The sequence below is a fragment of the Chenopodium album genome, chromosome 2, assembly GCF_948465745.1.
Source record: "Chenopodium album chromosome 2, dcCheAlbu1.1, whole genome shotgun sequence".
NCBI lineage: Eukaryota > Viridiplantae > Streptophyta > Magnoliopsida > Caryophyllales > Amaranthaceae > Chenopodium > Chenopodium album.
In genome coordinates, this window is record NC_137835.1 from 18,636,703 (window position 1) to 18,659,544 (window position 22,842).

At 34.6% G+C, this 22,842-nt stretch overlaps 1 protein-coding gene and 1 pseudogene across 2 annotated transcripts; one reads left to right on the top strand and one right to left on the bottom strand.

Moving 5' to 3' along the window:
* Positions 1-5,535: 5,535 nt before the first annotated feature.
* On the top strand, positions 5,536-13,982 carry LOC145597049 (prolycopene isomerase, chloroplastic-like; annotated as a pseudogene). The gene is made up of 13 exons (XR_014103303.1): positions 5,536-6,206; positions 7,499-7,705; positions 7,797-7,896; positions 10,730-10,812; positions 10,913-10,969; positions 11,046-11,198; positions 11,319-11,397; positions 11,494-11,642; positions 11,735-11,869; positions 12,078-12,189; positions 13,043-13,153; positions 13,239-13,347; positions 13,518-13,982. The product of XR_014103303.1 is annotated as a prolycopene isomerase, chloroplastic-like (transcript).
* A 76-nt stretch (positions 13,983-14,058) lies between these two features.
* On the bottom strand, positions 14,059-22,600 carry LOC145597043 (ABC transporter G family member 22-like). The gene is made up of 11 exons (XM_081653226.1): positions 22,446-22,600; positions 21,818-22,238; positions 17,999-18,069; positions 17,223-17,458; positions 16,966-17,121; positions 16,641-16,824; positions 16,149-16,457; positions 15,362-15,649; positions 14,881-15,165; positions 14,673-14,780; positions 14,059-14,558 (listed from the first exon to the last, which is right to left on the bottom strand). Exons 2-11 carry the CDS (start codon positions 22,200-22,202, stop codon positions 14,346-14,348), a joined length of 2,235 nt encoding a protein of 744 aa, XP_081509352.1. The 5' UTR covers positions 22,203-22,238; positions 22,446-22,600; the 3' UTR covers positions 14,059-14,345.
* Between the last annotated feature and the right edge of the window lie 242 nt (positions 22,601-22,842).

Here is a 22,842-nt window from a genome sequence, read left to right on the forward strand (position 1 = left end):
GTCCACCAAAATAAGTCAACCTTTTGATTATTTATAAATAACACAACCTTTGAGAAATATATTTTTTTTAAACCAGACATTTCACCTTCAACATAGATGAAAAAAAAAATTTAAAAGTAAACGAAACTCTGATTAACTTTTATTATTACTAACAAAAATCACCCACCACTATTCCCACAAACCCCACCACCCTCTCCCCACCCCTACTCCTACCCGCCGCCCAAACCTACTTCCTTTGCTCACGCCAACCGACCGACTAACCTAGCCCCACCCTTTCCCCTTCCTCGATTCGACCCTTCTCTCTTTCCCCTCACCGAAATGAATCCCTAAAACTCCCAACCTAAACACCCTAATGAATTGGGGGTAGTTTGGGCTATAAGGTTTCGGGTTTGGGTTGGGGGTTTTAGGTTTGGGGGTGTCGGATCGCGGTGGAGGAAGGGGAGGAGGTTCGTTCCGGTTAGGGTGAAGGGGAAGGGGTCAAATCGGGAAAAGTGAAGGGGTGGGGATAGATGGGGTTGGGCTCGTCGACTGCCGGTCACGAGTAGGAAAGAGGAGTTTTGGGGCATGGGCTATGGGCCTATGGTGGTGGGGAGCTGGTGGTGGGCTGGTCGTGTTGTGTTGGTTACGGCTTAGCGGAAACGGGACAAGTGTGGGCCACGTTGCAGGGCTATTGGCTTTGGTTTTCTCCCTTGCCCCTTTTCATCATTAAGGGAATTAGACAAGGAGGTTGTTGCATTGCTGAAGCGGGTTATAACATTCTATAGGACTCAGGATATTGATGCTCATGCAACTGCTCACATCTTCAGCGAGATCGGTTCACTATAACTAGAAGGGTGAGGAACTAAATTGTATCTCGGCTCTATAATTTGTTTGTAGGTTGTATGACTTTATCTGTTTTTGAAATATATAATAGTAATGATGATGATGATGATGATGATAATAATAATAATAATAATAATAATAATAATAATAATAATAATAATAATAATAATAATAATAATAATATAACTATAATAATAGTAATAATAATAATAGGTTTTTTTTAAAATAATTATAATTATAATTTTAATAATTATTATAATAATATTATTTGAATTTTTAAAAATTAAAAACTGTAAAAAAAAAATTAAAATTGTCAAACCAATAAATTGTTGACACATGTCCTATATTACCTGCTAATCAGGTTACCAACTAGTGACTATAGGCGTCGTTTACCTACGTCAAGCATGTAGTGAATATGCTTGACACTCATAGGAAGCGGGATTTGACATATACGATTAGGGACAAGAAAAATAAGGAGCCGCCAACAAGTTTTTAAGGAACTTGTAAACCGTTCACGGATCATTTAAGACAACCACGATTAAGGGACAACAATAGGCAACAAAAATTGACCCATGAAGGTTACACCCCATTCATAATCCATGAGATTACTAACTCCATATGGTTCGGAACCACGAAAGAAGGATCGGGGATGATGGCACGAAGCGAGTCATGGAGTCACATTCGTCCGTATTGGCCTATACTCGATTCTTATAGTAAAAAGCATTCCTACGACCTTAAAGGCATGCAAACAAAATTCAATTTACTCCAAACTATTATTATGCTAAATTGGTTGAATATTAATGCAACATATAATTCTAAAATATTCGTGATCATTTGATTAAACAACAAGATTAAAAAGGAACCTAAACCGGTTGTCCAAATTATCTTATTCAGAGTGATTTTCAATTACATATTCCCTTTAAACATGCAATATGGTGATCATAAATAATAATAGAATAACATCAATATTGGAAGCAATTTAACAATAATATCATTAGTCAAATCAAATAATAAATGAAACTAATCATGATACTAGCAATATACAATAAAATAATTAATCAAATTAATTGATTACTCACATTCCGCGCGTTCCTTTAAATTGCTACATTATGAACAAATTGTTAGTAACTTCAATAAAAATAAATCAAATTGAAATTATATTAAATAAAAAAATAGAGTTGATTTGGTACAAACCCTCAGTTAATTCTACCTTTCACGCCTTGGTTTAAGTATAGAACTTTTGGTCAAGTATGGGCTCCTTGGAGTGCTTAGGGGAAGTATTATGGAAGAATAAGGAGGCTAGAAAAGGCTAAAGAGGGAGAAGATAATGATTTTTGGGTGTAGGGAGAGAGAGAATGATTTTTGGTGCCCACAAACTGCAGAAATTAAGTCTATATTTATAGAGGAGACGAATAGGGGGATGTAGGGAACCCTAGAAGAGATAAGAGCCATAGAAAAACCCTAATTGGGGCACGGTCAAGTACATCGTGGCACGATCAGATACACCGTGGCACGGTCAGGTACACCGTGTCGCGGTGTATAGTTAGTCCAAAAATGCATCGATGCGGTGAAAAATACTGTGTCATGGTACAAAGCACCGTGCCACGTCAGCTCATACTGTGGTGCGGTGTTTTACACTCTTGCACGGTAATTCTAGATTTTTACGCGTTTTCAAAATTATGATAACTTTTGATCCGTAACTCGGAATAAAGCATATAATATACCATTGGAAAGATAATCAAGTATACTTTCTAATTCAATTAGAATCCAGTCAAAATAATTTTTATATTTTAAGATATGTCCATTTTAGTGAAAGGGTGTCGGTTTTGGGCCGAGTTTAGTGTTTTGCTCATATTTTCTTTGTTTTAAATCGGAATTGGGCTTATGATATACCGTTGGAAGCTTATAAAATAAAAGACCTATCCAAAAAAATAATAATTGGATCAAAATTATATAGCCACAAGATCAGTTTCTCTTGGTTTTGTGATGTGGATACAAAAAGTGAAAGTAAGTTATGGTGTGGGGAAATGGGCTAAGAATTGAGTTGGTTTATGAAATGTATTGGATTGAACATGGATTTAAGCACTCCAAAAATTAAAATACTCAACCCGACCAATAATGGCGGTGAAAGGTTGTTCATTATCGGGTTTGATTTTGGGGATACATTTTTAGGTGTCTACAGTGACTACCAGTCATAACTTATTTAGAGCGGATACACTCTAATGGTTTTTTTTTTTTTTTTTTTTTTTAAATAATCAAAAGTTGGCTTTTTTTTTTGCAGACCTTTGAAAGGTTGTATTATTATTGCGGATGTGGCTAATCAAATCTCTAGGGCATGGGAATGTGAAGTGAAGCATGTTAGGCGCAAAGCTAACAAAATGGCTCATAAATTGGCAATAGAAGGAATGCAGATGCATGTGACGACATTAATGTCTACAACTTGTTCCATATGTATGGAGAGCGAGGTAGCTAAGGACTTTGAGGTTCAACCATTTAGAGAAATGCTTAGCTCTAGACCAGAGTATTTGATCGTTTTCTGTTGATTTGTAATGTATTAAGTTGTTTTTTTTCCTAATTCCAAGCAAGCTGTTAGGTTGAACATGACAATTTATGTAAATAATATGAACTATTTATGAGATATTATTAATAACACTTGGTGAATAAATAGTCCCGTTACATAGTGTAATGGTATTATAATATTTTTTGATGGTATTAATGTATCATGATATTTTTCTAGTAGTATAAATAGAGTTTTATGGACTAGGTAAATTTTAATGATTTTAATGTGATACCATTAAGCCTCAAAAGGTCGTATACAAGTGTATGTTTCTAATGGTATATAAAATACTTCGTATACTTTGAAATTTAAAGTTTCACAACAATCACAAGAACAACATACTTCAACTCCGACTTGTATGATGCACCGGGGGGACTCCAATTTATCTCAATGATAAACATGGGGGCATTTATCTAATGGCACGTTAAATATAACGCGTTGGGAATCGTGCTAGAGCATTGGTTTTTTTTTTTTGAGCTTTAAATTTAATTGGACGGCTTTAACTCCTTCACCTCCCACCTTCTTCTTCCACCGATATGCCGATCACCATTTTCATGGCAAGGTCAACCCCAAAGGTTGGTAGGGGGGACATTTTCCCCCATTGAAGCTTATTCCTGAGCTTGAAAATTTGTAATTGAAGTTTCTAAAATTCCAGTAAAGCTGTCGAATTCAATTTCTTCCATTAACAACTTTTCTCAAGCTTAATGGTGTTAATTATTGAAATTACAAACTTATCCATATTTAAATACGCAAATGAACGATTATAGCCTTATACAAACGCTTTAGGTTATTTTCTCATGCACGAGTATTTAAAATCCCCAAAAATCAAGGGATGGGAGGAGGATTATTTTAAGTATTAGGAATGATTAGTAATTAGAGGGCGTTTGGTTCGCGAAATATAGTACGAGGTATGAGTTTAGAATGACTAAAAACTCATATCATAGGTTTGATTGCCAAAAATAAGAATTTTAAACCCATATCTCAAACCTATCTGGTATGGGGTTTAAAAACTTTTGAGGAGACGAGTTTGACTCATCCATTTTCTTATCAAACAAAAGGAGAGAATAATGAGATATTCTATTCCATAATTAAATCAAGCACCATAATATTAAGGGAAATTCTCATTGGTACACCCGTGGTTTTGACTTTTCCCATTGATACACTCCAAAAATTTTGCCTTCCCATCGGTACACCCATGGTTTAGTCTTTTTCCCAACCGTGACTAACATCGTTAAAAAGTATTTCATTAAGTTAAAATAATTCAGAAAAAGACTATAATACCCCTTTTAAATATCTAATGTCTCGATTTGCGTATCGAAAATTGTTCGATAGTTTTGGAAGTCATGTTAGTCCTTAAGGATCCAAACCTCAAAATTAGCAAAAAAAAAAAATAACGCAAATGTCTCATGTGCGTGTTAAAAAATGTCTCGGTTTGCGTGCTATTATTTTTTTGTGATAGTAATTGTTCGGTTAATGTTTTAGGGGTCATATTAAACCTTTAAGGAACTAAATTGAACTCGAAATTGTCAAAAAATTAACAAAAATGTCTTGTTTTGCGTCTCATGACAAAACAAAAAAGAAATATCATGACGTGCAAAATGAGATATTTTTGTTAATTTTTTGACAATTTCGTGTTCGATTTAGATCCCTAAAGAGTCAAAATGACTCCTAAAACCTTAACCGAACAATTATTATCACAAAAAAGCAATGACACGCAAATCGAGACATTTTTTGACACGCATATGAGACATTTGCGTTATTTTTTTAGCTAATTTCGAGGTTAATTTGGATCCTTAACGACTAGGACTCTCAAAACTTTAACCGAACAATTTCCGACACGCAAATCAAGACATTAGATGTTTAAAAGGGGTATTATAGTCTTTTCCTTAATTATTTTAACTTAATGAAATACTTTTTAACGGTGTTAGTCACGGTTGGGAAAAAGACCAAACTATGAGTGTACCGATGGGAAGACAAAAATTTTGAAGTGTATCAATAGGAAAAGTCAAAACCACGGGTGTACTAATGGGAATTTCCCTAATATTAATGATTAAGTATCCATTTCCAATGTAATATTAACCCCATTTTTTATTCCAACCTTATACCAATTTGCGAATCTAAATGTCCCCTTTAAAAGAGTTTGGAGATGGATTAGTGGAAATGGAAACCAACGGTAACCAGTAAAGCATTAACACCCCACTTCTCTCCTCCACCATCATCGCAATTCACTATGCAATTCCTCGCTAACTCTCCATCCCTAATTCTTCTACCATCTTCCAACCCCAAAATTTCCACGAATTCTTACTTATTCCCTCATATCAAAGCAACAAATCATATTTTTCCTTGTTTTTCTACTAAAATTACAAATACCCAGTTCAATTACAGTTTACGGGCTCCTCGAAGCTCTATTAAATCTTGTAATTATTATAGCTACAAAAGTATAAATTTAGGGTTCTATGGCACAGAGAATCACACACCAAGTAAAAAATTTAGGGTTTATTGTGTTAATTCTGTGAAAATGGGATTTGGGTTTGATGGGGTGGATAGAAAAAAGGTGGGAATTGAAGATAGGTTAAGAGCAGTGATGAATGTTGATAAAACAGTTGAGAGAGAAAGTGGTGAAGGTAAAGAAAGGGAGAATTATGATGCAATTGTGATTGGGTCTGGTATTGGAGGGTTAGTTGCAGCAACACAGTTAGCTGTCAAGGGTGCCAAGGTTTTGGTTTTGGAGAAGTATGTGATCCCTGGTGGTAGCTCTGGGTTTTATGAGAAAGCTGGCTATACTTTCGATGTCGGTTCGTCGGTAATGTTCGGGTTTAGTGACAAGGTTTGTGTCCTTTGATTCTCTCTGTACTTTGTTTTGCATTGCTTTGAGTATTTCAGCATTGAGGCTAACTAGAATTTAGTGATATTTTACTGTGGTGATAGAACTTTCAAGGCATTGATGTGAATTGATTAGACTATTAGAACCCTTTTTCGAGTTTAATGATTATTGTGCAAGCAATATGTGCTCTATATTAATATAGATATGAAAGATTATGATGGTAATGATGAATTGGTGATGTTACTTATTTTCGTTTTATGTAATAGTGTAGAGAATTGGATAAAATGTTATGCATTTTGCAAGAGCAACATAGGAGTGATGTTGTAACAAGTTTTATCTCAATGAATATGTGCTTTATGTGTTAACTCCTTAATATAATGATCCATTATGTGACAATGGACATAACAGTTGGCTTGTTGATTCCATTATGTTTCATATTCTGCGCTGTATTGGCTATAGTAGCGTTACCATAGGTTGTCACAATTTTGTTTCATTAAGATACAATGTGACACTGATAGATACTATGTTCTTATTAAGCATGCTATTTTATAAAAATAATTTCCTTTGTATCCTATAATGCTTTGGCCTTTTTGCCTGCTTGTTAAAGTCTCACAGACACCAGATGCGTCAATGGGTTAAAGCTTGTTTATAAAGTTTTGTTTGTTGTTTTTATTCCAGTCCTGGAATTTGATGTTAAGGGTCTAATCTATTTAACTTACGAAGTATTTTGTTTGAACTTTTATTGACTGAATATTATTTTTACTTATTTTGTTTAAACTATTATGTATTTGTATTTGTCTGAAAATTGTCCTTTTTTTTTTTTTTTTTCTTAATTTGTTTTTCTGAACATGACTTATTTATCCTGAATTTATTTGAACTTAATTTATCCAAATTTAGTCAAATGGAATAAGGCTCAAGTGAATTCTCTTGCAATTCCAGATGAATTTGTGTTGAATGGATTTGGGGTGGGGGTTGTGAAGCAGGAAGCTTAATGTTACTATGTTTATTTGAGCATACGTGATCAATTTTGAGCTCAAGTTTATGAGATGATGGTAGTAAAATATGATGATTTTGCCCCATCCAGATGATGATTACAAGGGGCATGAGATAGACGTGGAAGATTGAGAGCCTGGGAGGGAGAGAAGACAGATAGTCAGGCAGCTAGAAAAGAGAGAAAAATTTGTTGCATTATGTTTTTTTATTAACAATGTATTTACCTTTTCATTTGCTATATTTTAATTTGTCAGTTTACTTCCCCAGTACTGACAAATTGGTCAATGCCTTAAATTGGTCAGGGTAATCTGAATTTAATCACTCAAGCATTAGCTGCAGTAGGATGTAAGATGGAAGTCATACCAGACCCGACTACTGTTCATTTTCACCTCCCAAATAACCTTTCTGTTCGAGTGCACAGAGAGTACAGTGATTTTATTGCTGAACTAACTACCAGATTTCCCCATGAGAAGGACGGAATTTTGAAATTTTATGGAAAGTGCTGGAAGGTCAGTTTTGAGTTATGCTTCTGTGGCTAATCTTGAACTTGGGTTCTTCCGTTGTCGACCATTGGTGTTATTAATAGTATGAATTACGTAGATCTTTAATGCCCTGAACTCATTGGAGCTGAAGTCACTTGAGGAGCCAATCTACCTTTTTGGGCAGTTTTTTCAGAAGCCCCTTGAATGCTTAACCCTTGGTAAGTACTTACTTGAGATCCTAGAAACAATTTCATCAAATAATGAAGATAAGTTTAGGATGGTGGAACTATGAGTTTCTACTTTGTAGTGACAAAAAGATCTGATATGTTTGGGTGGTACTATAACCAAAAAAAGATATCATGTGCTGAGTTACTCTGATTCTTCCTCCATGAGTGTTGAAACTTGAAAATAATTGTGGTTGTCTTTGCATTTAACTCTGTGCTACTAAAACAATTTAATTACTGTGGTTAGCTAGGCCTTGGCTAGTCATGACCGTGGTTGATCTTAGGCATATACCTCATGTTCGAGTTTTATTGCTCAAGGATTCTTTTATCCATGCATGTGTTTTTCTTTAAGCGGACCAATCTATCGGTTTCTTTTGTGCAAAGTAACTTGGGGGAATTTGATAAGTGGTTTATTTGTCCACTTATGTGCTGATTTTAGCCCGATTTTGTAGTTATTTTCCATATTTAATCCGATAGATATGTTATAACGGATGTTTGTAATGGAACGATTTGGGAATTCACCCTCAAACACAAAATAGAAATGTTAGCAAAACACGATAATTAAAGAGAAAATGTTTATTAGGAATTTAGATTTCTTCCCCTTAAACAAAATATTGTTTTATTAAGTTCCTACAAAATAAGACAATAACCCTCTTTGATGATTTTCCTCCTCAATAAACCATCATTATATTTACCCTGATAAACCATCATTATTTTAACCCTCTTAATGATTTTTCCTCATCAATAAATCATCATTTAACTTTCTAGTAAGCTTAAACCATGTTATATAGGCCAAGCTAGAAACCCACTTCAATTAGGATATTTTACTTGCTCCCAATCCTAAATAATCCTAGATTGATTATACCTAAAATCTATTTAGTTTCCTAATTACAAATGTCATCTAATTAGGAAAGCATAGAAGATAGAAATAAATAAAATCTACATAATATCTTTTTCTCAAAACAAATCTCATTCGTTAAAAAAAAAAAAAAATCTCACTCGTTCAAAAAAAAAAAAAAAAATCTCTTTGGTATTTGGTAAGTTTAGTTTATTTCTTTACAAGATCAATACAATTGACAAATATGAATCAAACTTTGGTGATGAAATGGGATATCAACATTGTCTTCTTTCGAAGTCACAACACTAAGCACCCCTAAACCAAAACTCAACTAACATGATAGGTCAACCAAGTCTCAATGATCAAAAGTAGACTACTAACTCGGGTTTGTCTTTCGGTCGGTTTGAGAAAGCAATAAGGCACAAATAATTGGGATCTCTCACCTAATTATTTCAACTAAGACTACTACATCTAAATAAGGAACTATAATCAAGAAAAAGCTCACAACTAAACCTCATCATTCAATGCAAGCATAGAAGTGAAGACATGACCAATTAGTGGCCATCTAATTACACATGCAAATAACCAATCCTTTAACAATCAAATATCAATTATCAACCCGGTGAACATGCAAGCACTTACAATTCTTCAACTCATGGTTTGATTGGGTCTTAACCTAACCCCTAGCTAAGGAACTACTACTAATCATGGTGAAGAACAACATAGCTACAAGTTCTAATTCTAGCATTAATTTAAGAAGTTGAGAGAAGTGATAAGGTGGAAGTAGATTGAACATACAACAATAATAAACAAAATTAAAAGAGAAATTAACAATTCAAAGTAAATAAAAACATAAAAGAAAGAGAGTTAGAGGAAATAGATTACTTAAGAAGCTTCAAAGTTGAGAGGAATTGTTGAAATCAAGAACACAAACTTCAATTAAAGTAGTACAAATGATTGACTTTAGAGAAATACTCAGAAATTAAGCTAATTAATGAGAGTTTGAAGCACTAACTAAGAGATAAGGGCCTAAGAAAGCTAAAGGGAAAAGAGGATCCGTAAAAATGAGGCCAAGGGTGGTAATTATACCCCCGAAAATTACATAGAAAATTCCGTCGAGAAAACCGGGTTTACAGGAGGAGCGTCCGTTCTAGGGCTAGGAGTGCTCGTTCTTGGACTCCTTGCACGCCTGCTCTTACTGCAGTAGGCTGGCAGAATATGAAGGATCTGGGAGGATTGCTGCTGCTCCTGTAATGCGTTCCTGCTCCTTGGGATGCAGGGGGGGAGGCAGAATGTAGTTCAAGAATTAGGAGTGCCCGCTCCATAAGAGTTGCACGCCCGCTCCATAAGAGGTGCACGCCCGCTTTACTCAGATCAGGCCAAGGCAGTTTGTGGTGCACAGAATAGGAGCGCCCCCTCCTATTGTTCACGCCCGCTCCTTGAATGGTGCATGCCTCCTTAAAGTAGTCCTCATGTTCATGCTAAATCCATAATTTCTCGTTGCATCTACAAACCCGAACACACACTTAAAAGGGATCGGGGATGCCAAAGGCTACAATTATATACAAAAAGGAGTTACGAAGGGAATTAAATAGGGAAAACGACAACAAAATCGGGTTAAAATAACCACAATAAATGGACAAATAAACCACTTTTCATAAAGAAGGGAGTATTTTTTTGCTAATTTACTTATCAATTGATTAGAGTTGAATTTATGCTTGTCTTTGTGTCTATTGTTTTGAAAGATAAAGAGAATTTCTTGGCTTTTTAGAGATTTAATTCGATATTATGGATAAGATAGCCAAAATGTAAAGTAAGTGCCACTTTGCATTGCTCTTGAATTTTATGCTGAAAAAAAAAGACTTCAATTTTCATACCATTCTTTGCTCATAGACATGTAATTCCCTAAATCTATAATGACATTCTGACTTTCTAAGAATAAATCATGGTTTTTTGGAGTTAATTTCTAGATGCCAATTGCACTTGCAGCCTATTATTTGCCTCAAAATGCTGGAGCAATTGCCCGTAAATACATCAAAGATCCTCAACTGCTGTCTTTCATAGATGCTGAGGTAACTCAAGTTTGTTAACTTAAAAATTCAATCATTGGCATGCCTTATAACATAGTGTAGAAGATTACAGTTTGATATAATGGGTAATCATGTTCTGCAGTGTTTTATCGTCAGCACTGTTAATGCTATGCAAACTCCTATGATAAATGCAAGTATGGTAAGATATTTCATTTTCCTTTTCCAGTTCTAATAATTTTTTTAGTTTCTTTATCATTTAATATGCTTTATGATAGGTTTTATGTGATAGGCATTTTGGAGGGATCAACTATCCTGTTGGCGGCGTTGGTAAAATTGCCAAATCCCTGGCACAAGGTCTCGTTGATCACGGAAGCAACATTCTTTACAAAGCAAATGTTAAAAACATCATTCTGGAGCATGGAAAGGCTGTAAGTTCTGAGTTAGCTTAAGATGCGGGAATATTGTTAATGATTGGAGACTTGGAAGGCAAACTAGGAAACTCAGATTGGTGGCTTCGTGTTAATGGCATTTATGTATTAATTTTACAGGTTGGAGTGAGACTGTCTGATGGAAGTGAATATTATGCCAGAACCATCATATCAAATGCTACTAGATGGGATACCTTTGGTAAGTTTGGGCAAGGAAGAAGGAACTCACTCCTTTAATTGGAAGTTGGCAGTTTAGCTTTTGCATCAGTAACATTCACTATTATCTTTACTATAGGCAAACTTCTAAAAGCCGAACATCTGCCAAAAGAAGAGGAAGATTTTCAGAAATTATATGTTAAAGCTCCATCCTTTCTTTCAATACACATGGGAGTCAAGGCTGAAGTATTACCTCCAGATACAGATTGTCACCACTTTGTTCTTGAGGTGATGTGTCTGATGACATACATTTAGTTATGGACCTTATGGTGCTATATTGAGGCACAAATCAACTAATGCTGCTGTTTCTTTGCTTACAGAGTGATTGGAAAAATCTAGAGGAGCCTTATGGCAGTATATTCTTGAGCATTCCCACCATTCTCGATTCTTCATTAGCCCCAAGTGGACATCACATTCTCCATATATTTACAACTTCCTCCATTGATGACTGGCAGGTGCACCTTAAATTATGACTTTGTTACTTATTCTAGACTTATTTATTTCCTTTTTTTAGAGGAGATTGCATCTTAATTTATTTATTTTTATTGTAATTCTTTGTTCCTTTTAAATTCTAAAGTTTCTAAAAGTACTTGGAACATATTGAAATCTTAATATGTCCGAAGGGATTGGGGGAACCTAATAATCCAGTTTTTGATGTCGCAGGGATTATCTCCATCGGACTACAACAAAAAAGGAGCTCATTGCTGATGAAATCATAAGCAGATTAGAAAAGAAACTTTTTCCAGGGCTTAAATCATCCATACTGTTTAAAGAGGTATTGGTATAGAAAAATCCAGCTTTCCGCAAAATTATGAATTGAGGGCATTTAACTAATATGTTAACCCCTTCTCTCTTAAACTGTAATGCTGGTTTAGTGTGTGCCCTTTTCCAAGTATTTAAATCAAGCTTTGATCATTGCCCCTTTTCTGCTTGTATGTTTCCTTGTTGGGTTGTTTTATTCTGGTTGAGTAGTCTCTGATGCCACAAAGACTGAATCTAAGAAGTAAGAGATTGATGAGGGATAAAATCATTTGATAGACATTAATTCTAACTGTTTTGAAGGTTTAATGTTGTTAATCACCCTTCTATTTAGATTTTTATTTATTTACGGAGTTTTTTTTTTTTTTTTTTTTTTTTGTGATTTTATTTTACATACAGTATATAAAAATAGCTTTTGAAGATATAGACTAATGCACATTTAATTCAGGAATATTTCAATTTCGGTAGCTTAGCTATGACGATTTTCACTTTAAGATCTGTGTTTTCACATTCTAACTTTAGTGACTTGAGTTTGAAAATTCATTCTTGTTTGACATGTCACCCTTTGAACAAAGATTCAACATTGACATGGCGTTAGTGTTGAATCATCTAAGTGGATTTGTTGTTACTACCCTGGGTCACCAACGGGGGAATATCAATATGACAATATGGAAAGTAATAAATAGTCTCTATAGTGGAGTTTTGTCAAACAGCAAAGCATCAACATTGAAAATCCTTTATTGTATCTTTCCTGCTGCAGTATTGGAATTTCATAAATGCAAAATTTAATTTATACTACTTCATACATCATTTTCTCTTTTCTCTCTCCTAGATTGCTTTTAAAATATTTAAATGTATCCTCATTGTAGGTTGGCTCTCCTAAAACACACAGACGGTTTTTGGCTCGTGATAGTGGCACGTATGGACCTATGCCACGCTCAGTTCCTAAAGGCTTATTGGGAATGCCATTCAATACGACGGTTAGCTGAAAGTTTTGGGTTTGACACTCCATAATTTCCACTTGTATCTTGATTTGTGAATGAGGCTCTATTGTTGTAATTGCAGGCTGTAGATGGCCTTTACTGTGTTGGTGATAGCTGTTTCCCTGGGCAAGGGGTCATAGCTGTGGCCTTTTCAGGAATAATGTGTGCTCATAGAGTGGCTGCTGATATCGGTTAGTATTATCCGAGCATTAGTAAATATTAGATGAAGTTCTTTATCAGCCCTAGCTGTTAAATTGTGACAGAAAATGCAGAAAATTTACTTGCATATATTCATTTATTCTGTTTATATTCAAATGTATACGGGGTGATAAAATGATTTAATATTGTTTTTTGTTTGTAGGGATTGAGAAATCCTCCCCTGCATTAGATGCTGCTCTGCTCGGCTTGCTTCGCTGGTTTAGAACATTGGCCTGAATACTTGTAAAAGTGAAGCATGGTTATTGGGTGCATTGCATGGGGCTGCATACTGATACTTTGTTCAAGTGAAGGTGAACAAAGTTTTGAGGTGTTTCATGCAAAGAATATACTTTTTGGACCAGAAAAAAAGATGTTGCATCACAGGGCTCTGAATTGATTCATTTCACGTTGAAAAGTAGAGCCGCAGATGCTGAGGTGAAATCATGTGTACTATTATTTTGTTTGTTAATAAGTCATCAAAACACTTTTTTTTTTTGTTAATATAGTTGCTTATACTTGATTCTTGTACATGCACACACCTTCAAGTGTACTTAATGCTCTACATATAGAATGATTATTCTGCTTCAACAAGCTTAACTAACTAATTTTACTTCAAACTGTTTTTCCATTACTCGAAGCTGTTTACATCAATTAGAGAGAACTAACATTAAACTTAGGATAAAGTTGAGAATTTGAGAGTGATATTACTAGAAAAAAGCTTATCTCAAGATATATTTTGCACATTATCGCTACACTTATAAGCAACTGACATTTAACTTCTCTATGCTCTTTGTTACATTGGCTGAAGTAATAACTAAAAGTACTTGGAGAACTGGAGTTGGATCAGCATCTTTGCTAGGCTGGCCTTTTCTTCTTACCCTTTTTGACAGTGACTATGACAGATTTCTCCCTGGTAGGCATTTGGAATCGGAGAAAAATTTGGAGGCTGCGCTGCTTGTAATCCAATGAATAGGTCCGTGGGTATAGCTTATTATTGAAGCCGCATTCTCCTAAGGGCTATGTATGCTAATAATCGGTAGCCAAAGACCATGGCAATCAGAGCACCAACCTCCATTAAGCCACTGTCAAATTTCATCAAATTTGTGGGTTGAATGTGATTCTCATAATGTACTTTGAGAAGCAGCCGATAGGTGTGGTAGTTGAAAGAAAGGTAACGGATCCATGATATGAATATCGGAACTTTCTGCAGACAAAGAACGACAGTTATTAATGGTCAGTAGAGTGCAATTGTCATTATAGAGTTGGGATTGGTAAATAAGGGAATATAGTGCCCTGTAAACATTGATTTTATGCGTACCTTTACAAAGTATCCACCAGCCAACATGAAGGTCATTACTGTTACAGAACCTAGAGTTGTTGCCTTCTTAATGTCCATTAGAGAAGCTCCTATTGCCAATCCAAGTCCCTGTCATTGCAGCAAATCGTCGTAAAAAAGTGATTTCTACCAGATAATGCTAGGAAATCTCCCGACTGAACTTTGTGAACAGACAGTTGAAGAAAATTACCTGTGCAGCTACAATGCAGAGGAAAACTGTCAGTACTGTTAGAAAAAAAGTTCCTGCATCAGGCCTTAGGCCTGCCATGAAGTAGACTACTAGCAGGAAGAGAACTGGAAGCACAAGATCGAGTGGTAGGTCACTTGTCGTTCTTGCAAGGAAATAGGCACTTAATCGATACATGTCAGCTGCTCTTTCTTTCTGAAGCATTGCTCTCTCTTGAGGGAATGCAAAAATTGCTGTGAAGACGGGAAAGAAACCCCAAAAAACAGCGATAAAGAAAAGCAGCCCTGCCTGCAAAGGTCGAAAGATCAGTCTGGTTAGAATATCTCTGTTGTATGGTAATGGCTGACTTCATGGTTTTATATACCCTCTAGTAATTTTCATGATATCAGTAAAGCTGTAAAGATCACTCTTCACTATAGGAATATTCTTGTTAAAATTTAGGAAGGAATAAGATATGAAATCGTGGACTGCGATTTGAGTATACCTGATCCTCTAGTCCCTTCTCAGTTTTGCTATCTGACTGCCACCAAAGTAACCCGAGTACAACTGCTGTGGCCAAAACTTGGGTAACCCGCAGCCAGCTAAAATACTCATGCCTTCGCTCTTTGATTCCCCTCTTGAATAAAATTGAATATTGTTGAAACCAGGTTGCTCCCCATTCTCGCTTCACAGATGATAATTTCAACTTCATTTCTTCATTTATTGGTATAGGGATTCCAAGCTTCCTCTTTTCTTTCTCTGCTACTCGTGATTCGTAGGACTCCACAAGATACTGCAATAAAATCTTATATGAGACATTTGCTGTAATACCTGACTCTTAACTCTCTTCCCTCAAAATAGTATGTTCCTCTTGTTAAGTTGTTATGTCATTTTAATGTCTTGTACTTCCTTTCAGTATTAGATATACCATATACCTGTGCATAATGCTAAGAATGTGACTCTGTTGTATTTCAATGGAGAATATCAGAATTATCAAATTCATTCCATGTCTTTAATGCAAACATATAGAAAATTTATAATACATCCTTCCATTTTAGACTAGAGGTGTGTTTTTATCAATAGTGGAGCTATATTGCTCAAGTTTTTTTTTTTTAGAAATTTCTATATTTTTAGATGTGATTGTACTTTAGGATCCTTTTAACACACTGTCTATTGAACTAAATTAAATCAATCTCGTAAGGACAGTAAAAAATCACGAGTGTGACTGCCTTTTCTCTTCGTTGTCCAACCTGTTTGTGTTATAGTGTGTCTGAGAGTCAGGGCTGACTTACCTCATGGATAACTGCAGCAGATGGTTTACCATTCGGTCTTTCAGTTTCTGGGTCGTCCATGTGTACTTTATCATCTAATTCTGATGGTACAGTTACGTCATTTATGTTCCCATTGGCAAGGTCTAGCAGGAATTCTGCTGGATTCATGGATATCAGAGGGGTACACCCTATGGTAGCAAAATAGCTCATCACGTTTGATGCCTTTCCAAAATAAAGCAAGCTTCCTTTTCCGAGAAGGATTAGTTTGTCAAACTTGTGAAAAAGTCTGCTTGATGGTTGGTGGATTGTAGTTATGACCGTCTTCCCATCCTACAAATATGCATGAATTGTTATAAAGATGCATGAATTGGGAATTGGTGTTATATATCTTCAAGTTTTGAAGACTATGATATCAGTGTCAACTGTCATATGTTTTCTGAAAGATTTGTATTTGAACTTCTTGTTCATTACAAATTTGATAAGTATAATCAAACATAGCATGTGTTACTTTACCTCGGCTATATCTTGCAACACCTGGATGATCCTTAAGGCGGTTGTAGAATCCAAGCCTGAGGTTGGTTCATCTAGGAAGAGAAGGGAAGGGTTGATTAATATCTCATTACCAATACAAACTCTCTTCCTTTCTCCACCTGAAACTCCACGAACAAAGGAACCGCCTATCATTGTGTCCTGACATCTGCACATGTATATATGTAATATTTCAGATTATCGACAGTTCTTCTTTGCGAAGGATTGGTATAAGGAATCTGCAATTCTCCCTAGAATGCACTATTCCTTTACATCATATCCACAAACCTTTGTAACAAGGGAAGGTTACCTCTCCAACCCTAGCTCGCAAATGACATCCATAGCTCGTTGTTCCTTTTCTTTCTTCGTTAATTTTTTTGGCAGCCGTAAGTATGCAGCATACGTAAGGGTTTCTCTCACAGTGAGGTGAGGATATAGAACATCATCTTGAGTCACAAACCCTATCCTGCAAGTGTCATAAGTTGGTATATGCCTTTAAATTTGAATATCTCATCAATCTTAATGATATTATTATTAATTAGTGAATTATTTAACACTTGTACTTGCCTGCTTTTCAGGAGTTTTGAGTATGGCTGATCATTATACGTAACAGAACCTCCGGCTTTGGGCTGAGTTAACCTTCCTCCAAGAACATTCAACAGCGTAGTCTTCCCGCTTCCTGAAGGGCCCATCAGAGCCAGCACTTCTCCAGGATTCACTGAACCTGTGATTCCATGTAAGACTTGCTTCTCTTCTGTATTTGAAAATCCTTTGAGAACAACCTTGTATGTAACTTCTTTAAACTGCAAGATTTCAGTCAATAATCAACTCGTATTAGTATTCCTCTCATAGTTAATCGATAATAGCATCAAACTGGTTTGAAGGAAATCTCATGCACAAAAATAGCCACCAGAGGTTGCTCTCTCGCTCGTTTCTTCCCTACCCTCCCTACGAGTAAAAGGGGCATTATGTCTACCTCGGTCTTCTAAACTAGTTTCTAACCAGTAGTTTGTGTGATCTAATCATGTTCGGGAAATGGTAGTAATAGATGTCTTGTACATACTGTCATACGGTGTACAAGACTGAACCTGACCATGATTAATTAGCCATATTCAATGCATTGGGATTCCGTTGATCAGTGTGTAGCTAAAATCTCCAACCCCCGGGCCTGTTCAGATACATAGGTAGTAAGCGAAAGAATACATGCTGCCTTTTCGTAGCAAAAATGCAGGATGATCAACACTATTGAGAATGCTTGTTTGCTGACATTTAGAGGGAAGGCAGACAAAAATGATGTCTGCAATATACTTGTATTAGTAGTGTTAGTATACACATGTTATTACCTTCAGATAGATTGGAAAAGTTGGCTCTGCGTCGAGTCTCTTCCTACGTGTTCCCGCTTCAAGATCCTCAGCTGCAACAACCAAAATGCATGTTCTTTTCAATTTCACTTGTTAAAAGCCACCATATAAAATTTCTCTCCATATTTTTTAACTATGTCATTATTCTGAGTTTATTGAGGGTGTAATTGAAATGTTGAATTAATCTATTGTAAAATCATCTGGGTTTTTGACTGAAAAACAATAAATAATGTACAAATGAATAAACGATATATGATCAATCAAGCTTAGAGTCTTTAGAGTTTAGACCATGTATTGGTAATAGTCATGATATGCAGTATAATGTTACCATCCTTATAACTAAACATGCACCATGATTTTATTTAAATTTATGGAGCATTCCTTTACACATTATAATACGAAGTACAAAGTAGTTTTTCTTCTATCTGTACTTTCTCTACCACTTTATTTTAGCAAGTGGAAGATATGAAATTTAAGTATTGTCTAATTCTAATTTTGAAAATGTGACAACTTTTTCCGAACATTCAAGCTTCTATACGAGGGAGCCTGGCGGTTCGTACACTTTTTATCAGGTGATGTTGGAAGGAGGATTTTGAAAATAATGGTCCACTATGATCTCATGAGTCACCTGGTAGGTTGAATTGTTAATATCAGTTGATAAACTTTGAATCTAAATAATTGGCCATAATAAACCAAGCTTGAGTGGACGTGTGTAAAGTTAAGCTTGATTGGCTAAAGTAATGGATTCCATTTTTCTCAGTGGATTTCAGTTCAACAAGTTAACATGGATTTCAATTTTTCAAAAATTGTTGGGGAGCATACCATATAGCACTTTTTTATGCATGATTGGCTTTAATGGATTATGTGTCAAACAAAAGGACTAAGGTTGGTCCATAATGACTATGAGTTTTGGATAAATACAGATGGCTAACTATATACTTACTTGAGTTACTTCGCCCTTCTTGTCTAGAAATAATAATCACAGATTATAATATGTAAGAAAGACAGGTACGATACATAAGACGTGTAAATGACTTCTTTATTTAGAGGTAACTAACTTGACTTGATAAAGTTTCATATTGAGTTTGATCTTGACCTGATTAGACATATTTTAAGATTTATTAATTTGATTGGCCCTATGGGGTGTATGAATTGGCAATTCAAGTAAATAGTTACACTGTAAGATTGCTTTTAGTCAGGATTTTGTTGTTTACTTTGTTTGTTTAAACATATTTTCCAGCCTTTTCCCAAAAACAAACAAAAAAATAAAGTCAAAATGACAGCCTCTCCCAACAAAAACAAACCAAGACAGTTGTGAAGACGTATATATTTGATGATGATAAGGCTCAATGTTTGTTTTGAAGTGAGTCGATAAATCAACCTCAATTAGTTTGCTGAAATAACGACAATCAAGCTTCCCTCAGCTATCAAATGCTATCTAAGGATAAAAGAATTGTAATATTTTCGTACTCTCTATATATATTACTTCCAAAAGGTACACAATCTAGTGGCTGTAATGTAAGGATAAATAAGTACGTCATTAAATAACGATTTCACCATCCAGTCATTTACGAATGGTCTAAAACATTAACCTTAGGTATACCTATACTCATATGTCAATTGTACTCTTAAAAATAAGATAAGTTGAACGAGTAGTCGAGGAGTAATGAACGTACTACCGTGCGTGGACAATGCAGTACATATGTAGCGAAGGGCATGTCCTAGTCGGTACTAAATAGAATCCAAGTGGGTGTAGCATAAAATATAAAGAGGTCCCATAATACAAAGACTAGAGGTGGAAAACAAAGGTAAACTTTTCTACTAACAAAGACCGTTGTCTCCTGGGTTGTACGTTCTTTTGTTTTGTAGATCAATCAAGGTGTTTATCATTGAAAATAAAATCATGAAATTTGACATATCATAAAAAATAAACTTGGAAAATACACATTATATTATTATTTGTATGGTCCATATATAATTTTTACATTTCTTGGCCATATATTAAACGTTAATATTGGGAAACAAAGACTACCAGAAGTTTTTCTTTTAATGTAGACAGTGGACCCCTTATTTTACCATATAGTTGCTGGTTTCACATTAAAGTATAGTGATGGCCGTTCATGTTTGGTAGGTTGCTATCAACTGTTTCTCACTACTAGCTACTTGACTACTTGTGTTTAACATCAATTAGGACCAATCCATCATTTGCGGAACACTAATTTTTTGACAACTAGTAATAGACGACCCGAGCCGCGGACTTAGTCTCGCAGAAGTAAGTTGTTATAAGTCCGTTTCATTTAAGATTTCGCGCTGCCTTCACATTAATTTATTTTTTATTTTTTATTTTTTATTTTTTAATAGTCTTACCTTCTCTAATCATTGCCTATAAAGCGTACCCTCAGGACTTATACCTATAATCTAACAAGTGATAAGACTTACTAATTCCTAGGGTTATAGTATAAGTAAAGTATTAGGGATATTACTGATGTTTGGATTGAATATCATCATGAGTGATTAACTGATTATATTATTGACTACTTTAAAAAAAAAAAGTCATCATGCTTTTTATAATAAAGTTGTATTGTATAAAAAAAATGTTTAATAAGTACTTTTTATTATATAAAATATCTTTTTTTTTTTAATTTGAAACGCTTCTATGTCTTTATCTCAAATGTAATGATATATGAGTATTACAAATGGTAACTAAATATTTTCTATACCTAATTAAGTAATTATTTATAAAGTGAAATAAGAAAAGAGGGAGTAATATTTTGTATCAAAAACTTAAAATTATAACCTAATCATTTTTAGATAACTTTTTAGGAGGGACTTTATCCAGTGATTCACCAATAATAACAGATTAACAACTAACCCTACTTTTTATTTGGCAGGCAATTTATCTACTGCTATCAAATTATCATTTATACATATATACAATTTTATAATTAAGTTTAATGGAATAATCAATAGTGAACCAAATTGTTTGGACTCTATATTATTTATTTCTAACTTTATTAATTACTACTATGTATTATATATTATGGAGTACAATTTTCATTTTGATTTTCTTAGATTTTGTAGGATATTATTTGGCTCTATTATTGATTTGAGAAATAATCTTTACAATCTCTCTTTTTCTATTCATTAAAATCTAAAATAAAAAATGATGATAATTGACTAAATTTTAAATATCATCCACCCAACTGGAAAATAGAAATTTCCACTTGTCAATACTAGAAAAAACAGAAAAGGAAATTTACATAGCCCTTTTTGAAGTCATTATGAGTAGTAGCTAGTCATTTTCTAAACCATGCACAAGTTGTCATCTTAAAGATTAGTATGTTCTAGCATACTTCACCCAAGTATTTCCATTGTTTTCTTTAATTATATACTTTTCCAATATTAACCAAGTTGGACATTAAGTAAACTATAATTATATACGTAGTTGATAATTTACCACAAATTCAAAATAATTTATTTTCCACACAATAAAAACATAAACTAGTTAGTAATCGAGTTATGCTCGATTTTCATAATTAGCTTATAAAAACACTATTACCTATTATAATAATCAACTAAAATGGCTTATTTTGACACAAAAAATAAACATAATCTATATACTTAATAGTATTAATTTATAATGGAGGAAAATGAGTGTTTTTTTTTTTTGGCAATCTTTATTAAAATACTCTCTCTGTTTTTAAAAATTATTCTTAATTTTTAATATGACGGTGATTGTCTGATGAAAAAAATAAAGAACAATATTTAGAGACAGAGGGAGTATGAGTTAACAGGACTTACGAATATCATCGTCACTGAAGGGCTTAGAATCAGCAATATCCTCAGGAGGAACGCTAAAGCCAGTGAAGGAGAAGGAGAGACCCAAGCTAGCACTAGAGGCTCTACTTAGGGCTGCCCCATTGCTAAGATCATCAATATCAAGTTTCAATTGAGCACTCCTTGTTTTCCTAATGTGACTATTGTTGTTGTAGTTCCTACTGCTGCTATTCACTCCGGGAGAGGTTATCCTACGGCTCGATTTACGCGATCCATCAGCCGTAGGCACCATACTCCCGTCCCCTGATGGCGGGGATTTCATTGCCGCCATTGCTGCTGCCATCGACTCCACTAGTTGGTCCGATTTTGTTCGGACTAAGCCCATCGTGGAATTTACCTTGTCCATCATTTGTGCTACGCACTAGTTTAATAATAATTTAATTTCCTACACACAAGAATGATAAGAAGCGCACGCCATGCACGCACACAGTAAGTACATATATGTTATGTACATGTAATATAGTGTAACATGATGTTACTATTGTAACAAAAACAACAAAGATTAAATTATTGGTATAAATCTTGAAATAACCAAATAAAGAAGCTTATATTAAAAACAAAAAAATTGAGAATAGTTAGTTATGGGAGTTACCTTTTTTAGTTGTATTGGTAAGTTGAATTTGCAGGTGGCAAAGTTTGAAAGATGAAGAAATTTAAGAGAGGAGAGAGAAAGAGGAGGAAGTGGTGATCTCTTTGAAGAAGAAAACTGAAAGAACAACTAAACTGTGACAACTTTAGTGGTGCAACCCATCCTTTATAAAGGTGCATTTATGAAGAGGGGACCCAAGAGCTTTACATACACATTACAATAACACCCCTATAATTTATACAACTTTCCAGTATAACATATACAAAATACAACTAATACATGTATGTATGTATGTTTTTTATTTTATTTTTTTATTTTTTTTATATATATATATAAAAATAATCAAATATTTATATTTATAGAATGATTTACAATATCATTATTAAATATGAATTGGAAG

What these genes read in the sequence shown, in the direction of transcription:
- LOC145597043 (XM_081653226.1), bottom strand. Translation starts at nt 22,202, where the DNA reads ATGATGGACAAGGTAAATTCCACGATGGGCTTAGTCCGAACAAAATCG. An exon ending in CTTCAGTGACGATGATATTC is followed by an intron (nt 18,070 to 21,817) that starts GTAAGTCCTGTT and finishes TGGTTGTTGCAG; the next exon opens with CTGAGGATCTTGAAGCGGGA. An exon ending in AGAAGGGACTAGAGGATCAG is followed by an intron (nt 15,166 to 15,361) that starts GTATACTCAAAT and finishes CGACCTTTGCAG; the next exon opens with GCAGGGCTGCTTTTCTTTAT.